At 40.3% G+C, this 22584-nt stretch overlaps 1 protein-coding gene across 1 annotated transcript in view; it reads right to left on the bottom strand.

Annotated features, from left to right (window-relative positions):
- Positions 1-375: 375 nt before the first annotated feature.
- ldhd (lactate dehydrogenase D) overlaps positions 376-22584 on the bottom strand; it is a 35806-nt gene continuing 13597 nt past the window's right edge. The window contains exons 2-11 of the mRNA XM_030427018.1: positions 14487-14599; positions 12120-12261; positions 11188-11329; positions 10234-10393; positions 9940-10139; positions 7845-7973; positions 6743-6870; positions 5999-6089; positions 3045-3156; positions 376-1389 (exon numbers count right to left, since the gene is read on the bottom strand). Coding sequence (XP_030282878.1) covers positions 1209-1389; positions 3045-3156; positions 5999-6089; positions 6743-6870; positions 7845-7973; positions 9940-10139; positions 10234-10393; positions 11188-11329; positions 12120-12261; positions 14487-14599 — 1398 coding nt within the window. The 3' untranslated portion in view covers positions 376-1208. The remainder of the gene's footprint in view (positions 1390-3044; positions 3157-5998; positions 6090-6742; positions 6871-7844; positions 7974-9939; positions 10140-10233; positions 10394-11187; positions 11330-12119; positions 12262-14486; positions 14600-22584) is intronic.

Below are 22584 nucleotides of genomic sequence, written 5' to 3'. Positions count from 1 at the left end.
TCTGGTGGATCTCTGGAAGTTGTGACAACAGCATTCACAGGCCTAACGATGCAGACACAAACATCTTATGTTATTAATCTTCTATTTTACCTGATTAAAACACCTATATTGGTCCACAGTCTGTCCCCACTGAGCTGATGGGATGCTCTGCTGACACTCTGTGGCAGGGCAGAGTATTACTTCCTCACTGTAACAGCAGGTCTGGATCAAGTCGTTATTGAGATACAACCTGAATGACAAGTTGGAATGTCTTCCGTGCTGTCTAATAGGGAAACTCAAAAAAGCTGCCACATTGTGGTTTCATGGACCTGGACAGAACAATCACTCTGAAACTCCGTTATTCTTGCAAGAGAAAAATGAGTGATGACTCACATCCATCCAGCAATATCCTTTATTTTTCCAACTGTTTCAGGGAAGTCACAGTCTCCCCATCTTGTAGCTTTCCTCTAATGCCAGCTGCTATTAGTCCTAAGTTACAACCAACCTCTGTGGCATCCTGTTTCATCTTAAACATCTGACATTGCCCGAATTGTCATTTATCATGACAGTATGTCATGACTGCTCTGTTGCCTCGTCCATGTTACAAGGGTATTTGGCAGTTTTACACCTCACTATATAATGTATTACACAATGCAACATATCACACACCAAGGCAGCCGCTAATGATTATTTTCTTTTATTAATCTTTTCATTGTTTTAATAAAAGAAAAATCTGCTCACTATCATGTAAAAGAGGGTAAAGTGGCAAGGGGCATCAATATCAAATAATCAATTATCACAAAATGCAGAAATAAAGTGAAGAGTGAACTGAACACAATACTCAACTTTTCATTAAAATGTGCAAAAACAGGTAACAGCAAAGGATTTCCTTACTGCTCAATTATCATGTTGCACTTATTGGTTGGTAAAAAGAAAAGGCTTTGTATTTTGTTAGCAAGTCAGCCAGGCAAAACAACCTTCATTCTAACACATGCACATACACACAATGTTAGCATCAACAATTCAAAGACGAGGAGAGAAATGTCCCTACAATCCATTCAAAATACAGTATTTGTGATTTCCTTCCTATTGATATCCAATATCAATAGAAATAGGTTGTGCAATGAGCTCTAAAAGACATGATTTCATTCTGACACAGTCTCTAAAGCCATGAACATGACCATGAGATTCTCTGTGTTTAGTAACTTTCATTCAGACTGAGGTGCTGTTCATGGTTCTCTAGGCTGCAGAACTTTCCCAGGATTCATCAGGTTCTTTGGGTCGAGGGCGTCCTTGAGACCCTGCATGACGTTGATAGCCGTGTGTCCCACCTCCTCACACAGCAGCGCTCTCTTCCCTAAGCCCACCCCGTGCTCCCCTGTACACGTTCCGTCCATGGCCAGGGCTCGCCTGGCGGGAACACAGACCACAAAGACGTTAATGATATCACTTTTATAAAATTCAACAAAGGCTGAAACTACCAACATTAAAAACACGTACAATTATCTGTAAACTGACCTAATTTGAACAACTTTAGGCTGATATTTAATTGTAAATATTTCACATTGTAATTTAACACAACTATCTCTGTTTCTCTGTGACCTGTTCAGTCAGACAATTTGAGGTACTGCTGCTTCTGCACACATGACACACTCCACTCACACACTCAAAAACAGATGAACAGGCTGAGTATACATTTATACCCAAATGGCACCATAAAAGCTCCATAATGGTCCCTCTTGAGGACCTTATGATGCTCTGCAAAGTGCAATGTACAGTAGCTCCTGACAGGTACACTTTGGTACCAATTCAGCCTGGACTAAAAGGTACAGCTACTGCAGTAACCCTTGTCCTTTTTTGAAGAAACTCTACTTTTAAAGGTCAGCTAAGGTAGCACGTCAACACAGTGCTACATGATGATCATGAGGGATCATACAGTGTAGGAACATTTCAGTCAAAGGGTAACTTCACCAATATTAAGTAAATAAAACAAAATCCAATCCAAAATAAATAAAAATGTCCCATATCAGTGAGCAACCAGAGTGAACCATTTACTTGTGATCTCCTCTTAACATGTCCATCTCTAACTCTATAATAACTCTACAATCTTGTATTTTAATATTGGTAACCCAGTAAACCATTTCACACCATTTATTACTATTGCTACAATAAAACTTTAACATAACTAATTCCATATGTAATTCCCTAAGTCTTTATGTTCCCCTCTTTAAAAATCATAAACCCTAAGCACTCAAATCTACTTACCGTTGTTATTGTTTTCAGTGTCTATGGCTTTTCTTCGTGTAAAACTCCGTGCCAAAACACATTGGGATCTATGACTTATCCTGATGCAGCCGGTGGTTTTACAGGTTTTCAAAACACATTTTGAGAAGCTCATGTTGGCATTTAGCAAAAATTCACCACTTACAGACAGACCACACGGAATCCTAAAGCCTTTTCGGAACCCAATACTTAAAGATAAGTCATCTGAAATCAATATAAGCTGAGAGAGATGGGCGAGAGTGTGATGCCAAAGGGGAGGTGAATTAGTCTGCAGGTAGGCCAACAGAGTGAAAAGGATTAGGCAAAGTGTGGGGAGGATTAGAGAGAACAGAAAGGAGTTGAAGAGTAAATGAAAGAGAAGATACTGAAGTAAAGTTGCTGAAAGGGAGCAGTGAGACCTGGCTGGCTTCAGGGCAGAACGTTTACGGAAGCTTGAAACATGTGTCCTTCAAAAATCCTTAAGAACAGATAGAATTGTAATGATAGAGAGAGACTCAGGTCTACACTGATGCTGGTTTATATAATTGAATTCAGTAGATGAAAACCTGGACTTCCACCAAATGTTTCCTGCAAGGTCTTGGTTTATATCAGTGGCATTTACTTCGACTGTACAGTAAATGTGTCGAGGAACAATGACCACATTCTTAAACTCTGCTGTCTTGAACTGCAGCAGTTTACAAAAGTTGATCATTAGTTAATAAGCTATCCCCACAGAGACAGGTCCTGTCTGTTGGAGGATTTGTGACAAGGTGACATGTGTCAGAGGTTCAGAGGCTCTTTACCTGGCCAGTCTCTCAGTGAACAGGTGGACCCGGTGCTGCTCCTCTGGGTCACTGGGGTCCACCACCATCAGGCAGTGGAAGTTACCATCACCCACATGACCCGCTATCGGACCTGAAAATAAGATAAGCTAAGATGAGATAAGATGTTCCTTTATTGATCCTTTTGGCAGAAGTGTGCAGGTAACACAGCAGGACAGAGGGAAATAAGCAGCAGCACAAGAGTAAGTCTAAAAGAAATAGAGACAATAATAAAAAGATATTGGAAGAACAAAATAATTTGAATAGAAAATATAATAAAATCAGAATAAAGATGAACATACTACATACATTAACTGTCCTTGTATGTACATAACTTATGTGCAATTTATAATAAACAAATACAACAGTTTACACCCATTACTAATTTACTGTTTTATTTGATTTTCTCTGTTACTTTTAAAGAAGAACAACACATCCGTCTCTGGCGATTCAATTACCTCACTTGGTTTGGTTTGATCAGTAGCTTGAACCTAATTCACACACAGTCTTGTTTTTGTGTCTGTAATTAAGGACGTATGCCCCTGAGTGATCAATGCATGGATGTGCATGTCTTTACGGAGAGACAGAAATGTCTCCACTAACATCAGAGAAAAGCATATTTTCACTGTTTTTGTGTGCACATGAATTGAAGCATTATCACTCACCAAAAAAAGGTTGAAACAGAGCAATATTACATTGATCAATTAGTTTGATAATTTGTTTATGCTAACTTGACATTTTTCAACATACACATCTGAGATGAGATCACAGATGTTTGTATATGAATGAATGGACTTCAGGTTGACTTGCACACTGAGATGTGTGGAAACAAAGCATTCTTATGACTAATGTTTTGGTGGATATTACTGCTCAGCCTAATGACTTAACACCTCTTCTCTGCGCGTGCTCCTGTGTGCAGGCCCTTAGACTATTATCCCATTACTGTCTCACAGTTACTGTGGTGTGGAGCCTATATTCATTTTTGAAAATCAATTGAATACACTTTGAATACAATATTGTTTCACAGATTTTATTCAGATCTATTTAACCCTGAAGGGTTAAATGCAAGACTTCTTTAAGAATTTCTGATCTTAATGAAGAATAATATTACATTTTTAACATTCTACTGTGATTGGAGTCAAATATACACAAGTCCTTAATGAAAGGAGTTACTGTCACATTAAACACAATGTGTTTGGTCATACAGGTCAAAGTATGAAACTATGATGGGAGTGACAGTGTTTGCTGCAGGTCTGATGATGCTGACAGAAACCCCACAAAAAAGGGTTCAACTGTGTCCTGCAGCACAATACACTGTCACAACAATAGCACTTTTAGTTAATAAATAATGTCTACTGACAGCCTGTCACAGATACAGAAACATTGTATAACTAACATCACTGTCTACTGCAGGGAAAATAAAATATTTAAGACTTTAAAAATTAAAATAATTTCTCAGGAAACTGAATGAAATGCTTTTTAATACTTTTGGTATCCTTTTCCAGAGCTGCAATAGCTGAAAGCTGAAGCTGCAATACTGAAAAAATTTGGTATTTTTAGTCCAGCCAAATCTAATTTACTTGTTGAATGGATAAAAGTATTTCTATTAATACTGACTGGACTTGACAAGTGCCAAATAAATTCATTTTGAATCAATGCAAAGATAAACATTTCCATGCCACAATCGAAACAGTTTGCCATAAAGCAGTATGTTTTTAAGTGTTCTGACTAACAAAGTACAAATTCTCTACAAGATGTGATATATGATATAATCGTTTCCCTATGAAAGGAATGAATAGATATCACTGACTTTGCTGTAGTCATGAGGCTGCCAGTTCACCTGCTGGCTTCATAAACAGTTTTGTTCTGCCTGAGTCACATGCGTAAGCCTGAGCTATGTTCTTGCATTAAGGTACAATTTGTTGTGCAGTGAGCCGGTATTTTCTCCTTAATCTCATTTATGCCAGGAAAATAAGATTATTTGCAATTTATCAGACCTACTAAATCTTGTCCATTGCGCTAATTAAAAATGGTTAAGTGTTAAGAATTAATCATGGTGGAAAAAATATGGATGTTGATGTTTTGGCCTAAAGTTTGTCACGTCCACATTAAATGGAATGCACAAAATGGTCAGTAAGGTAAGATATTGAATCTTTAAATTATATATAATGAGTCGTATGATATATTATAATGACCTGTCATTATAATGTATATCTGAGGTGTCCTGTCAGTTGTTCTCGCTTTCTACTGAATGGCTCTGATTGTAAAAATATTGATACATTCACTGATTACCAAAAATGTATCTACAAGCTTTATTCTCATGTCAAGCATTATTTAAATCATCAAATAAAAAGTTCCCCCCCAAAATGAAAATTGAGTCATCATCAACCCGATGCTGATGGAATGTCAGATCAAGTTTTGTAGTGTGCTAAATATTTGTTGAGCTTCACAGCAAACAGTGTTGTTCCAGCATTGTTCTAAACAACTGAAGTATCAGGGGATTTGTTTTAAGATTTTAAACAACAACCCAAAAATTAAAAAAAACATAAAATGGCTCCACAATCCAACATAATCCAAGTCTCTACTAGAAACCCAGGTATCTGAAAATGTATTTAAAAAGACGTTAATCAGCTGAACTCTTCATGGTAGCTGCTCAGCCAAAAGCGTAAGCGTGTGTGCTGTCTGAAGTGGGTGAACAAGCTTTTGTTGTTTGTTGTTTAAAAAAAGTCCCCAGCTAAATCTTTCTATCTAGTTTTTTAGGAGAATGCTGCAACACTGTTTTACTGTGAAGCTCCGGGATGTTTGTGGACTTATGAAACTTCACCTGAGTTTCCATCGTCGCGAGGGTGAGGAGATGATGACTACATTTATATTTTTTGTGAACCATTCCTTTAAAACTCAAGTCTGCTTCATATTATTCTTTGTAGTCTGCTCACCTGTGAGCCTGTTCTCCATCAGGTCCTCCTTTGTCTCCACTATGATTTGAGGCAGTCGTGACAGAGGGACACACACATCTGTAGAGTAGGCCTGTGGGACAAACACACACAAGATAAGGTCACAACATTTGAATTACATCTAGTAGTCTCTCGTAATCACCAGGATTTAGAACTTTAATAATGTGAGACATAAAACAGCCTCATAATGGTTACGGCGGTGTTAGTGTAGGAGGAGTAATTAATTAGCCTGTTGTTCACCATTACGAGGCAACAAATTTAAACGGCATCCTGTAACCTTATACTTGAAGCTGTAATGACATTGAGTTTTCCACACAGCAGTCACAGAGCAGAGTAATACTGTGTTAAGTGATCAAACTAAAGGATACTGCCAGCAGAACATTGTCCTATCCCTGTGGAATAGTTCTAATGACTAATATTACATCTCTATGACCCAAGGATCTCTTAAACTGTTACAATCATCAATCTGTGGTGTTCGGGCCAATGAAAGAGTGTATGGTGGTGAAATGAAAAGTATCTCAAGGTTCTAATCTCCCATTTCCTTGAACCTACTTTGTATACTTATTACTAATATAAGTGTTTTCTCAAATCAAGCAAAGGGTAACAGAGAAGCATATTGATATAGCTAACAGCTAATATTATGGGGGTCAGCAGTGACTTGATCTTATAATTATGGCTTGTTTTTTTTTTTTCAGCACAGGTCAAGTGACAGATGAGTTTCCTTACCTTGCAGCCAGGCCTGAGAGCCAGAGCAGCGTACCAGGCATCATGACGAGCTTTCCACAAGCTGTTCCGTGTTTCTGCATCTCGAGCCCACTGAAAATCTGACCCACCGTTGCTCTGAGTGATGTCCTCTGTAGAAACGCACACCAGAAACATTTTTCATGTGACAGCATGAATGTTTGGCCCTGAATGACCTGTGTTGATTCATGTGTTCATCTGGATTAAGCACTGCCTGAACAGCCTTGTTTGTGGCTTCAGTTTGGTCTGAGCTGCCTAATCAATACTGGTCATGTGCAACTCATCACAGATCAGGAAGACGCGAGATACTTCAGTGACATCTGTTATCAGCTTCAAAAAATGTGTCTAATTCAGAGTATTATTGATTCAGACTTTAAAACAGGTTTAATGGCCTTTGGATATTCTCTGATGAGATAGGATGGAATATTTTAACATCTTACTCTGTCAATTGAGGATTTATTTCAACCAGATCAGAGGTAAATGTAGACAGAAAAAACCAAGACTGTTTTAGTGAGTTAAATTTTTTAAAATGTTTTTTTTAATTTATGTTGAAATGAGGTGTGTTTTACCATGAGTTAACGAGTTAGTTAAGTTTTTTAGTTTGGTAAACTAAGCAAGTAAAAGCAATACATTTGATTTCAGGTGTAACCTTTTATTTCTCTGTTTGGGAAAGAAAATAGGAGTAAAGATGCTTTCTTTCTTTACAGTCTGTGATTTTGTATTGTTTACTTATCAGACTAAGTAGCAAACTCGCAGCTCGTATACATTTCCCAGCTGAAACTACAAGGTATATTAGACTATCACCTCCTGAGGTACAAAGTGGTATTATGAGACAGGACAGGCCAGGGATAGCTGGTTAGCATGTTAACTTCTTTAGATATCTCTGCAACAAAGTACATAGATGTCTTTGACATAATGTCACCATTGTTGTTGCGTTAGTTCATTGTTGAATGTTGAATTGAAATTTCAATCAAAATGAATTAAGACTCATGATAATTTAAATATTAATTTGACACATTTAAGGTTTTATCGAACAACAACAATGCGATGTGACTTCGATTGTTAGAAATCTGTTTTGTTTGTACACCTGTTAGGTTGACCTGCTCCTCGACGCTTCGTTCAGAGCCGTGGAACTCCAGGAAGAGGGTCGGGGTCACAGGGTAGGACAGAGAGCTGAACCTGTTGCACGCATCAATCATCACTTCATCCAGAAACTCTGGAAGATGCACAAACACGCAGTCAGAACACACACAGAACAAAGAGACAAATGTCAGTGTGATGTAGATAGCAGCAGATAAATAGGTCATTCTTATGACTTTCACCCCATGGTCAAATACATATTTTCCAAATGCCAAAACGTCATATTAAGTAGACTTTCACAGCTAGTTTTATGATACATTCCTTCCTGTTTTCTATTATCCCCCCACTGCAAGATCCCATTTTCTCTCAGGGATCAATACAATTTAATCTTATCCTCGTTTTGTCTTAAAAGCCTGTTCTCCACAAACCCCACTGATCTTTCCTCCTTCTCTCTGTGGCTGTTTTATCTTTCATTAAGCCTAATGACGTCAGCTTCTGGCCACAGGATTACATTACCACGGCTAACATTTCACACACATTCAGATCCCCTCCAGTGTTGTGCTTCATGCGTGGGCCAGACTAGTCTGAGTAGCCCGTAGACTCAGTTCATATGCGTTTAATTCCATCTTCAGTTGTGGCCACATACTGTGAGGGCAGAGGCAGATTATCAAAGAGACGTCTTCCTCTTTGGGCATATATGACTCTAAGATGCTGAAAAGATAGATTCACTGTTCAAATTCTCTTTGTACTTCTCACATGTAGAAAACTTCTACATGTCAGCTGCAAAGGCTCCCCTCTCCTCTCTTTGTGCCAAAGTGCACTGTCTTTATGGATCAATCAAATTCAACCACCCCCAAAAGAGCTTTTATTACACTGTACTATCCCTCTGTGAACATGTTGAGGACAATCATAGGCAGTGGGATCGGAGTCTGAATTCTCTCAAAGGAAATTCCAACATCATCTATTTTTGGTATGTGTCAATCTCAAATATGCTGAAGGACGAAGCCATCAAATCTGATCTTGTTCCTGATCGATCATATGTCTCCAGTGAGTGATAAAAATTAAATAGAGGACAGAAAAAGTCAGTAGAGGTAAATGAATTACAATGAACGGGCAATTCAGGTCTACCTTTCACTAAACTCAGCACTCACCAGAGACTCAGGTCTGCCCTCTTCCTTTCCCCCTCTCCCCTCTCAATTAATTTCATGAAGTACATTTCCCCTGCAGCTCCAGTCAGCATTCAACATTACAGAACATAAACAGCTGACAACGGAGGTCACACATTTAATTCCCTATGAGTACTCAGTCTAAAAGCTTTTATTATGAAGCAGCAAAATCATGAAATGTTGGATTTTCACCAGCAGTAACTTAACACGACGCAATACATAAATCCTGTGTGAAATTGTACAGCAGAGTGGCAGTAAGTGTGCAGTTGAGTAGTAACATAAATATACAGTGAACGGCCGCGGAGGAAAACACACATCAGATACCAGACATTTCTTATTTCTGCAAAATGCCGACACATAGTTCAGTTAACCAAAATTGAAAAAGTGTCTTCAATTGAAACTTGAGTGACAATTCAATTAAAAGGGCGATGGCCACCCACCATTGAGTCCGGTTCTGTTCGAGGTTTCTGCCTGTTACCCAACATTTCTCATGGGAGAATTGTTGGGTGTCTGTAAATAAATTAATCAAGGAGTATTGTCTAGACCTGCTCAATTTGGAAAGAGTCATGAGATTACTTTTATTGTTAAGTAAGTTTCCATTTATTTTGTCATTTTTTTGTGATATTTTGACTTTGTATGTAGTTGTGTGAACTGTGGGGCGCTCTCATTAATCCAGTGTCATTAAAGGCGCTTAACTACGTGCAAAGACTGCAAGCGCAGTTTGCTGGACAGATGCACAGTGTTTTCTTATTCTCTCTCCTTTGTTTCACTACTGAAGCTGTCTTTGTTGTGTTAATGTTACTGCAAATCAACCATTTCCAGATGTCGCTGCATATGGTGCAGTTTCATTTGTTATCAACCTGACAGCTGACATCTTGTTCAACAAAAATACATGAAAAATATTGACAGTATGGATGTAAGGCAAAATCTCCTTACCAATGCGAGCGATGGGTACTCCCGCTTGTAGAACCTGAACTGTGCTGTCCACCGCAGCCTGGACCGAGGGGAAAGAGCACACAGCTGACACCATGGCCTCTGGGATGCCATACAGGCGCAATGTGCTCTTGGTGATGATCCCTAAGGTGCCCTCTGACCCCACAAACAGGTTAGTCAGGTTGTAGCCTGCTGATGTCTTCCTAAAGATTGATAAAGTCAGAAAAGAAAGGTCAGAGTATTTAGGCTTCACTAGGCAATGCTGCATATTTGTGGGTGAGCACAGCTAATGTGTACCTGGGACGTCGGCCCTTCCCAGCGGTATGTATGATGGTTCCATCAGCCAACACCACCTCAAGGTTTAAAACATTTTCCCGCATAGTTCCATAACGCACTGCATTGGTACCGGATGCACTGGTGGCAGCCATGCCACACAGAGAGGCATCAGCACCAGGATCTGATGATGATTAAAGAAAATCACTACTGTTTTCTTCAGGGAAATAGAAAGTTCATGTTAATCTACTATAATCCAGTTTTTGTTGACAGTGCTTGACCTAAAATTCCCAACTGATTAAAACCAATTAATTCATCCTGTGTTTTTATTTATCTCTTTATTTTTTTTTTTATCATTTAATCTCATCATTTTTAGCTGAAAATCTCTTTTGGGAGGTTAAGATTTCTTATGCAATAACACCACCTGATGGATATATGAATTTGAAAAACTTTAATGCGAAAACTTCTAAATCACCATCCATGTCACCCACAACGGAACAACGGTGAGTAAAATGATTTGCCCCAGTGTCACCTTACTAATATAGCCCATACTCAGCCAGGCAACGCAGTGGAAAACATTTTACTGTCTTTATTTCCACAGATAATGACAACATATTCCTGGAAAAGGTGATTTAGATTGTTTAACATAATCCCTAGTGGATGGTTTAACGGAAAGGACTTGTCTTCTAAAAGGCTTCTTATGTGACTGAGCAACAGGGAAATAGAAAAGTGAAAGGTATCCACATGCTGGATTGATGGTTCTGGCATACATGACTGACCAGGCCGGCTGAAATGCTGCAACACGCACACAGCAGGCTGGAGTCACTGAGGACCACGCCCAGGACACAAGGGTGAAGAAAATTATATCCCAAACAAAACATAACTAAAACATTTCTTTTTCACCTCATTCATTCCTTCAAGCTGACATTGTGATTATTGAGCAACAGGATAATGCAGTGAAACAATGGTGTGACTGACCAACAGGAAACCATAGGCCGGTCTCTCGCAGGTAGGCATTGAGGGCCTTCCGAGTCACACCAGGCTCCACTGTCACATCAAAGTCCTCCTGGTGGAGATCCAGAACCTGGTCCATGTTCCTAAGGCTGAAGCACACACCACCCTAAGGGCAGGAGGGTGGTGAAAGAAACATGTAGACAGGGCTTCTCCTCCATAAAGGCATTTATAGGAGCCTCAAAGAAGTTTTAGCCAGTGGCAATAGAAAATCACCAGTGCCAAAATAACAACTGAGTAAAAAATAGTAAACATCAACAGAAATACTAAAACTAGAAATTAAAATCCTTTTTTAATCTGTTTAAAATCGATAAGTGCTGCAACGATTTATCAATTAGTTGCTAACAACTGAATCAATTGACAACTATTTTGTTAATCAGCCCGAATATTTTTTCCAAGAAAACAAGACAAGTATAATATCTGGATATTGAAGCAATATCTGAATACTGAATAATCTCTGAATCTAGATTCATAAATATTAATATTTTCTGGTTTCTTTCCTCCTCCTTGATAGTAAGCTGACCTCTTTGGGTTGTGGATATACAAGAGATTTGAGGATGTCATCTTGGGCTTTGGAAAACAATGAATGACATTTTTCAGCATTCTGTAGACCAAACAACTAATCATTTCAAATTTTGTTTGAATCAGAAAACACATTGCTCTCCTCTTTTTTTCCTCATTAAATGAAGTGACCTCAGGTCTCTGACACACAATACTTACTTATGATCTACTACTTTCATTACTGCTCCTACTTCCAAAGTGTCAATGCACAGTTATACTTACTTAGACAGACAGACAGACAGACAGACAGACACACACACACACACACACACACACACACACACACACACACACACACACACACACACACACACACACACACAATCACACACACACACCTTCAATGCACCGACTCCTCCCTCCAGACCAGTTCCAGTGCCAAAGGGGATGATGGGTAGGTGGTGGTTGTGGCAGACCTTGGCCAGGGCGCTGACTTCCTCCACACAATGAGGAAACACCACCACATCTGGGGGACAACATCTGAAAAGGAACATTGCAACACTCTCACTCACTGCTCTCCACTAAACAACACCTCATCACCCCTTGTAGAACTTGCTAAATAGGAAAACAGAGCTGGCCACTCTCATGCATTGATTAGTCAGTCTGAGTTGGGGTTATTTTTAATGACATATAACAGCGAATTAAAGATATGTATATTATTCATTTGTTTACATATGATCTACATTTGGTATAATATCCCTCTGCTTCAGCATGCACCGTTTGATTTTGAGAACAGCCCGGAGCCTGAGATTTTGATGCACATCTACTCCAGCTGTTAATGTACGAGTGCATGGAGCAGCTAAAAAGCATGAAAGACTCATGCATTGCAGCAAAAGTTTCTCAGGGTATTTTAAATGGTTATATTACATATCATGGTTCTTTGAAGACTTATTGAATGAGACATAGCCAAATAAGTCAGTATTTGATTAAAAAACTATTTCAATAACAGCACAATAAATACAGATAAAATCATACTATTCATAATTTCCTCACATTTGTCCTGTCAAATGTATTTTTCTTTTGTTTGGCCTTTATGGCTTTATTGATAGTACAGCTGAAGAAGGTGACAGGAAACAGGGTGAGAGAGAGGGGGAGTGACACGCAGAAAACGGTTCCCAGGCCGGGAGTTGAACCCGGGTCTGCTGCGGCGAGGACAAAGCCTCTGTACATGGGACGCCTGCTCTACCAACTGAGCTAAATAGTGCCCCAAAAATGTATTTTTCTTAAGGAGATTTGCTTATTGTACATTTCTCAAAATTAATTAAAGGGAAAGCTAGCTCAAATTATATTATACTATTAAAATCTCTCATATTGCACCTATGATTAAAAAAAAACCCTTTAAAGAGATTTGCTGAAATTTTCACAATTGTCCTGTGCATTACACATTTGGAATAATTTTACTACACAGTTTTAACAAAAAAAATATATAATAAAAGAAACTGAATGGAAAGTAAGTATACAACACTTTAAACGAATAATCGGGAAAAATTATAGGGAAAATCGTAAGATAAAATAGAATTACAGAATTGTTAATTTTTTTGACTATTTTCTATTTTGCCATTATATTTCACCTTAAAAACTATTTACATAAAATCCGAGTAGAAAGTTAGATTTTTTTACTGTGAAAACCACAAATATGTTAAACCATTTTTTTTTTTTACTTACAATGCAAATATAAATTGTTGTTTGCTAAATTTGTGCATACATTTAAAAAATTTACAAAGTTACATGTAACTATTTACATTAAAATGCAGGCAATGCTCAGGTCTGCCTGTGCTCCTTAAGAGCTGCACTGCCTGCTCCACATTCAGCATCTTCTCATTGTTCTGACTCATTAAAAGAAAAACCAACTCTACTACACACTAAACACAGCTCTGTGTGAGCTCTGCAGTGATTGGCTCTGGTGCGCACGTGGCCACGGTGTGCAGTGATTGGCTCTGGTGCGCACGTGACTGTGGTTGCTCTGGTGGACAATGCTCGGCGGAATTTGTAAAGCATTTATGAAATAATTATTCACGGTATCATTGCAGTCCAAAGAAATGCTTAGATGCACACCACTGAACCACGGAGCAGCCATGTTGAAAGTCTCGGGTCAGTGTGATCCTGATCCGCAGAGATATTTGACCAACAGACACATACACACACACACACACACACACACACACACAGACAGACAGAGATTCTGTGCATTTATAGATAGATTTGGACTGTAATATCCTTAACAGTTTTGACCCTGACTTTATGCATGACACATTTTTTTTTTCTCATTTTACACCAACTGACTCCATCCTGTTTACACTGTTGAAAATACGTACATTTTTTTGATAGTTTGGGTAAGGGTTTGAAGTAATGACATGGCGGCAAAGGTGGCTTCTCCAAACAGACCAACACCCCCAAAAATTGAAGTGCCTCTAGGCAACATAGTATGGTACTGGAACTGTTACAGGTCCAAGAGAGACTCAAACCCAATGTACATTACTTGTTCAGCACTCAACAGGTGACTTTTACAAGTGGACATCTGGTGACCATAGTGGCACATAGTGAATATTGGACTTGCAACCCAGTATACTCATTTTGTGTAAACAACCAGTTACTGTATTAGTCAAGGAAAAAAAAAACATCAATTTTTTAAAATTTTTGTATAGCATTGAAAACACCATTACAATGTAATATGATGAGTGTGTGACAGAGTGGGGGAGACTGACCTGTGTACAGACTCATCTTTGCCGTGTTGCTCTCTAACAGCTTCACCCAATGAGATGCCATCCTCACCACATATAGACCTGAATGCAGAGAGGACACTGTCCAGAGCAGCACTCTATGCACACACACACACACACACACAAATGATAAAACACAGTGATGGAGAGTGAGTCATCACAAAAGAGTGGGTGGAAAAGGTAATACGTAACATTTGAGAATTTAATTGAATAGCACACTTAAAATGGCCTTGATATGTTGTATCCCTGCTGTGAAGAGTACATGTCAAACTCCACTCAAACTCTGTCAATTTAATGTTGCCCTTCCCATCAACAAAAGCACCTGTCAGGGCCACCGCATATTTCAAAGAATTCACAAATTAAACGCCACTGAAACACCTGACATGCAAGTGATACTGTCATGACTCTGAATTTATGTCTTTGTATCATGTCTTGTTGTGTCTTTGTTTTGATGTTCCATGCCCCTCTTTGTCCTTTAAGTTTCTCCTATGTTCTCCCCTCTGTCTCCCTCTGTCTCCCTCTGTCTGTCTAGTTTTGTTTCCCTCCATGTTTCTCCTCTGTGCTCCTCCCCTGCTCATTACCACACCTGGCCTCCTCCCTCCTCTCTCTCCTCACCTGTTCCTTGTCTGATAATCAGTGTCTGTGTATCTAGTCTGTGTTTTCCCTTCGCTCCTTGTCCGGTCATTGTATGTATCTGTCAGCCTCAGATCTTGCCTCATGTTCATGTTCATGCTCCTGTCTGCGTCTTGTCCTCCCAGAGCTCCTTTTGTCTCCAGTCTCTCCTTGGTATGTATTTCTGGACTTTGAGTTTTGCATTTTGCATTCTGTTTTGAACTTTGGTTTTGAGTTGTACTTTGCCCTATTTCTTTGCACTTTGTAGTTTTGCTGTTTTGTTGCTACTTTGACTTTCGTCCCCGTTTTGTCTGCTTTTGGGTTTTTGTACTCAGCTTTAAATAAAGCTCGCTTTTTGTTTTTCACTGATCTTGCCTCATGTCTAACTGCGTTTGGGTCCACCTCCTTTATCCATAGTTTTCCCTTTAACCAAACCTGACAGAATGACCGGACCAGAAAAGGACCCAGCAGTTAATGGTCTTGACATTATTCGGTGGTATCAGCACTTTATGACTAATCCTTCTAGCAGGGCTCGTCAAATTGCTGCTAGCAACCTTTTTTTTCAAGCCACAACCACAGCCAAGCTACCAGCCCAAACCCACACTACAGCCACAGCCATAGCCACAACCAAGGTACCCGCCCAAACCCATGCCTCAGCCGCACCCCGGCTACCAGCCCAGGCCTCAGTCTCAACCCCAGTGCCGGCCAATCCTGAAACGTCTCCTTTCTGGGGAACCCGGCTGGCCTACAAAGTGCCCCCACCAAGAAAGCGACGAGCCCGTCCACGTCCTGGTTCCTTGAAGTCTGGCTCTGGAGCCCCAGACCCAGGAGCTCTGGAGCCCCAGAGCCAGACCCAGCCGACACCTGGCGGGGGCTCCCAGTCGGAGGCACGAACGACTCCGGTGCCTGCTCCTCAGTCGAAGGTCCGGCCGAGTCCAGTCCCTGCTCCTCGGTCGGAGGCCCGGCAAGTAACCCCCAATGGAACTGCACCTATACAACTTTGTGACTTGCCCCAATACAAAAGTCTGAAAAATTCAGCCAATATGTTCATGAGTGAAATGCTTGCAGTCACAAAACACACATGCATTGGCCGGGAATCAAACCCGGGCCTCCCACGTGGCAGGCGAGAATTCTACCACTGAACCACCAATGCTGGTTGTGCACAATCTGAAGCCATGAGATACAGATCTGCAGGCCACATAAACACACTTTGTGCATTATAGTAGGGCTGGGCGATAAAATGATCTTGATCATTTTCATGATGAAATTTACCACAATAACGATGATAAATTTATGACATGTATTTTCTATAGTTATTTTAGAGTCTGTTTATTTGATGATGCCTATAAGCAGTTTAAAAACAGGCCTTCGGGGGGCGTGGCAACATGGCTACTGTGTAGACATGTCTTTGCCAGCTCCTGTATATTTAATCATTAATAGAACACCAAACGTCACTTTACCCTACTACTTCAGTTGTTTTCTATTTTATGATGATTTATTATCAAACATTCAGGTATGGCTGGGAAAGGTAGCTCTCGCCTGGACCGCTCAAATCGAGCCCAACCTCGGCACGTTAGCGAGAAGGCTAACCACCTGCCATCACCTAAGCACGGCGACGACAACAAGGGGGACCGGTCCCTTTCGGCAGTTATTAAATTTATTGCAACTTTCCACGGTGAAACCCGCTCTTCAGTGAGCACTCTGCAGTCATTCGGGGTACGTATGACAGCGGTGGAAACCTCGCTACAAGATTGTGATGACAGGATTACTACACTCGAAGCGAAGTGTGAGACTTTGGAAGTGCAACAAGCTGCAAATGGCTAAAACCGAGGACCTCGAACAGGGATGTAAATTAACTTTTTTGTCAACCTGCCACTGTGGCTGGTAAATTCTAAAATCTACCAGCCACTCAACATTTTTACCAGCCACTTTTATATTTAAGCGCTGATGTGTACAGTACAATGCCTAGAAACATATTTTTCTTGTACAAGACATGCACATAGTATTTCCCAATCAGTACTTGTTACCAGAGTTGATTATTCAGTAATTATTTGATACCAATGAATGATTACAGGGGTAAAACTATCCAAGGGTCGTCTACTAGATCGTGAAATAACAGGAAATTAAGTCTGAATAGACAAAGTGGTTCAAAATGAAGGTTAGATGGTTAGAAATCTATATCAATATCTCCCTGCAACTACAGGAATTTACAGTAAGCCTTCTTCAACTCATTTCATATGTTCAGCTGCACTGGACCCACACAAAGAAAGTGGAAATTGTTATAGAAAAGTCTGCCAGAAGTAAGGAGAGAAGTTACCACAGTTCAGCTATTAAACACCAAGTCCTTACCAGAGTACAGAACAATTACCCATTAAACTTAGTGTCTCAGTTCCAAATGTTGCACTATATCTGCATATGAAAAACAATACAAAAGGATCTACCATGTTAAATCAAGTTTATTTAACATTTAATTTCTTTTCATTAATTGTATTAGGAAAAAACAACAAAACAAAAACAACTCAAACATGGTTTCACTACAAGGAAAACTGTTTCACCTTCTCAGGCTTTAAGGCCATACTGGTATATGTAACAATGTACACACATTAATAACAATCGCAATATCTCTTCTTCACATCAAGCAAGCAGATCAATAAGGAGCAATTAACAAACATGTCTAAGAAATTATTTTAAAATATGTGCATAGTGCAAAGTACTTTGTGAACTTAGAAATAGAACTCGAGCAAAACATCAATACTTGTAGCGAAAATGTAACACTAATAACACTGAATGAAAAAATGCAATACAGTTGTCCCTCGCTATAATGCGGTTCACCTTTCGCGGCCTCGCAGTTTTGCAGATTTTTTTAGTGCAGTTTTGCATGCTTTTTTTTACAGCGCATTGTTTTCTGCGTCCTGATTGGCTAAGGGAGAGCCCGCGCGTCGTCTTCTGCGTCGTGATTGGCTAAGGGAGAGCCCGCGCGTCGTCTTCTGCGTCGTGATTGGCTAAGGGAGAGCCCGCGCGTCGTCTTCTGCGTCCTGATTGGCTAAGGGACTGTAGACCATTGTCAATCAATCTCCTCTGTACGGTGTCTCTTGTACAGTACAGAATGCGTTCAGCTTGCCAAATTTACATATACAGTATCTTTGATCGCTGGCAGTGTGACTGAAGTGCGGTATGTTTGCAAGTTTTCTCCTCGACAAAACCCACAACGTCGACGAAACGTTCTGCACCGACAAAGGCACCTGCGGTCGCACCCAAAAGGCAAAGAACGATGCTAACCATCGCACAAAAAGTTGGACTTCTGGACATGCTAAAGGAAGGTAAAAGTTACGCGGCTGTTGGGCGCCATTACGGAATAAATTAATCTTCAGTTTGTTACATAAAGGAGGAAAATAACATAAGGACGACAGCAGCAATAAGTTTTATCAAGGATGCAAAGAGGGTTGTAAACCGCCACAAGACAATCGTAAGGATGGAGTCTGCTTTAGCTTTGTGGATCAGTGACTCCAGGAAAAAGAACATTACGCTGCATACCAACATCATCCGCACAAAAGCTAAACAGCTTTATGAAACTTTTGCTGACAGCAATGACATCCATGCGGGCTTTATGATAAAACCAGGGCTTATTTATAGGTCCAAAAATCCTACAGCCCTAAAAAACAAAAATAAGAATGCGTTGCCCGTTTACTGGATGCACAACGTAAAAGCTTGGATGACAAAAGCGCTCAATCTGGATTGGTTCAAACAGTGTTTCATCCCGGAGGTCAAGCATTATTTGAGAGGAAAAGGACTGGACTTTAAAGTGCTGCTTCTCGTAGACAACGCCGGAGGCCACGCTGATCATTTGTCATATGATGGGGTGTGCAAATCGAATTTCTGCCACCAAACTCTACATCGCTGATTCAGCCCATGGATCAAGGCATCATCCGCGCTTTCAAGGCTCTCTATACACGCAACACCCTGCAACATCTTGTTGCGGCTATGGACTCGGATCAAGATTTCTCACTACAGGCCTATTGGCATGAATACACCATTGTCTCCAAAATATTCAGAGGGCCATTCAGGAGATGAAAACTGAAACTTTAAATGCCTGCTGGAAAAAACTGTGGCCAGAGGCAGTGCACAACCCTACCGGATGCTCTCTTGATGAGATCCATCACTCTGCGGTAAATGCAGCTGTGAATCTGGCTAGACAGCTCGGAGGAGATGGCTTTAATGATATGACTCCTGATGACATTAATGCCCACTCACAACTGCTGACTGATGACGACCTGGCAGAGATACGTACGAGGGAGAAGAGGAAGGAGAGAACGCAAGTGTTGATAAAGACGAGGAGGATGGACTAACACTTGATCGCTTGGCAACCATGGTGAGAATGGCCAATGAACTTCAGCGAGCTGCACAAGAATGGGACCCTTTGATGTTTCATTCATTACAGTTCTCAAATATAATCGAAGGTGGTATGTCTGTTTATAAGAATCTTCTCGCCCAGAAGAAAAAAGAGCGCCAACAACTACCTATAACTATGTTCTTCACTCGGAAAAAGACACCTGCACCGGCGCCTTCAGTGGAAAAAGACACTACAGTGGAGCGGCGCCAGGCAGTGTTGCCAGATTGGGCGGTTTTCTCCCCCCCCACACACACACACACACACACACACACACACACACACACACACACACACACACAAGGGTGTCTGGCGACTTCGTGATTTGGGCTGGTTTTTAGTGGACTGGGCGGGTTCTAAGATCTGATTGGGCTGGAAACTGTCAATCCGATCTGGCAACACTGGTGCCAGGACGAAGAGTTACAGTCAGAGGAACTGTGAAATACGCATGAGTCACTACTGTATTGATCATTTCTAATGTGTCCAACCTCGTACGTTGCTTGTTAACATTAAATTCGTTATTTCTAAAAGCCATCATAATTATTTATAGAAAAACGTTTATTAATTTTATTTCTCAAACAAATGTTTGGGCCTGAAAACAGGTTTTGGTCTTTGGTTTCTTCTATGATACTGTAATTATTTTTCTACGAAGGTTTGAACTTTGAGAGTGTTTAACAAGAGAGAAATGTGAGAAAATGTTAATGCCTGTCTGAGAAAAGTGTATAAAGTGTGTAGTGAGGGGTTTTGCAACCTTAAAACATTTATAATCATTGTAAAAAATAAAGCTGACTACTTCGCGGATTTCGCCTATTGCGGGTTAATTTTAGAACGTAACTCCCGCGATTAACGAGGGACCACTGTCCTGCTGTTACAAGACTTTTCCTGAGAGTGTCTGTATTTTAATTTAGAACAAGTTTTAATTACACAAAAGACAAATATATGTTTTACGTATTTCGGCCATAAGCGGTCCTATTGACCACACATCATTTTGTGGGGTTTCATTGTCCTGAACCAGATGGCGTACTCCGTCAAAGGCGGTATGCGAAGATGGTCAGTGGCGGTCTTTTATAACATCCTCGACCTGGCTGGGATCACCCTACTTCGCCCTCACCACCCTACAACGCCCTTTCAAGGAAGGGGGTCTGGCGGTGCTGAATATTAAACGTTACCAAATTGCTTGCCTTTGTAGTTATTTATGCCACTGGTTAAGAGGTGACCCTGATTCTACTTGGCTCACTTAGGGCCCTGTAAAATAAGTTTTATTTTTTCCCAAATTCCGTTTTTCCCGTTTTAATTTTTGGGAATTCCGTATTTTCCGTTTTAATTTTTGGGAATCATTATTGATAATAATAATACAATATGATAATGATGATGATGATGATGATGTTTTTAAGGTAAATGACTAAAATTTACACAAATTAAACAGAAATTGATTTAAATTTATTGAGGTGACAAATACATTTCCTCTTCTTGACTGCCATGCCTGTTGACTCTGCCGACAAAAACTGTATGTACAGGTGAACATGCGCTGCACGATACTTGGCAGCCTCAAACCAGCTGTTCTATCTGGTACACACTGCCTCAGGAGGAACCTTAGCCTGCACACACTCCTTATTGATGAGGAAGGCCACCCATCTTCGCTTTCTGGCAGGCTTCTTGAAGAAGGCAGATCTCATCCATGTCACAAGTAAGGTAGCATCAGAGAAGTATTTATAATGCTGCCATGTCTCACCCACCAGATTGATGATATGGCAGAGGCAGGTAACATGGACACTGTTTGGCATCACTCCTTTCCTTTCAGGACCTCCCTGTATGCTTTCAGACAGTAAGCGGCATAATCTGTGTCCACTGCCCAGGCATCATTCAGATCTAGACTGTTGCTATGGAAAGAGGCTAGTGTAGCACCCCGTTGTCACAAACCCCGGCTCCAATGTCCTTTAAGGCGGATAGACTGACAGCGCAGAATTGCCAATATAATTAATTTATTCAGCCAAAAGGCGACTCACAGCATCAAAAGAGACAGGTTGTTCCCCATTTTCGGTTACGGGCTGGTACGGAACACACGGGAATAGCACAAAATAAATATCACTTAAATCAAAATAACAAACAACAAAAATAACCATAACCAAGGCAGTGGCTCACTAGCTGTAAACAAAATCAAACCAAACATCATTAATCTTATACAAAACAACATAATATGTGAGATAAAACACAATAAACAATATAATTAATATGCTACACCCACCTACTATGCAGCAGAGTTCCCCTCCACACCTTGGGCATTCATGCAACATACAATCTATAAACACAATAAATGCACAATTACGCATACAAAAAAACCCACAAAATCTCCCCCACAAAAAAAATGTGAAATGTACCTTCGGCAGATCGTCTTTCCCCACAACCTGCCACACGAAGGCAAAACGCCTCCCTGACACTGGGACTTTCTAAAACAGATTGACTTGATTGGATTGTATGACGCGCACCCAAGATGCCACAACATTATCATGTGAGCTAACGTGTCTTAACACAGCGTAACTCACCGCAGTCCCGGTCAGCCAACTTCCTCCCTTTCTGGAGCACACACCATGCAGCGTGCCAGCCCCCCGTGGAAAATGAAGCTGAGAATCACGCGCGGGTTGCCAACAGGTGCCTTTTATCTCTTAATCAGTTCCGCGAGTGTACGGTGTCCGTGAGCCCATTGCGTAATCACTTCCGCACGGTCACACGAGTATGGCTTGGGAAACTGTTGAGTAGTTGCATCTATCCATGAAGACAACATCCACAAGAAAGTATTGGTTTTCAACTCCGGTGATAAAAGAAAAAAGCCTGCACATGTAGGTTTAAATGTCCCTTTCATTTATTGGTGTAGATTAAAAATAATAATAAAAATAAATATTGTTTGGCTGTTCTGACATGATTTTGATTTGATGATTTTATTTTGAACATGCAAATTAAAAAAATTGATCAGTTAAAAAAGAAAAGAAAAAGAATAGGGAAATGACATGGACAGTATTTCCACTTCTATTACAATTTGATATCTTGATTTACATGTCCAGAAAGTAATCATTTTTTGTCTATTTG

This window comes from Sparus aurata, chromosome 8 (genome assembly GCF_900880675.1).
Source record: "Sparus aurata chromosome 8, fSpaAur1.1, whole genome shotgun sequence".
NCBI classification, from domain to species: domain Eukaryota; kingdom Metazoa; phylum Chordata; class Actinopteri; order Spariformes; family Sparidae; genus Sparus; species Sparus aurata.
Note: the sequence above shows the minus strand (reverse complement) of the source record. Positions and strands in the feature narration are given on the sequence as shown.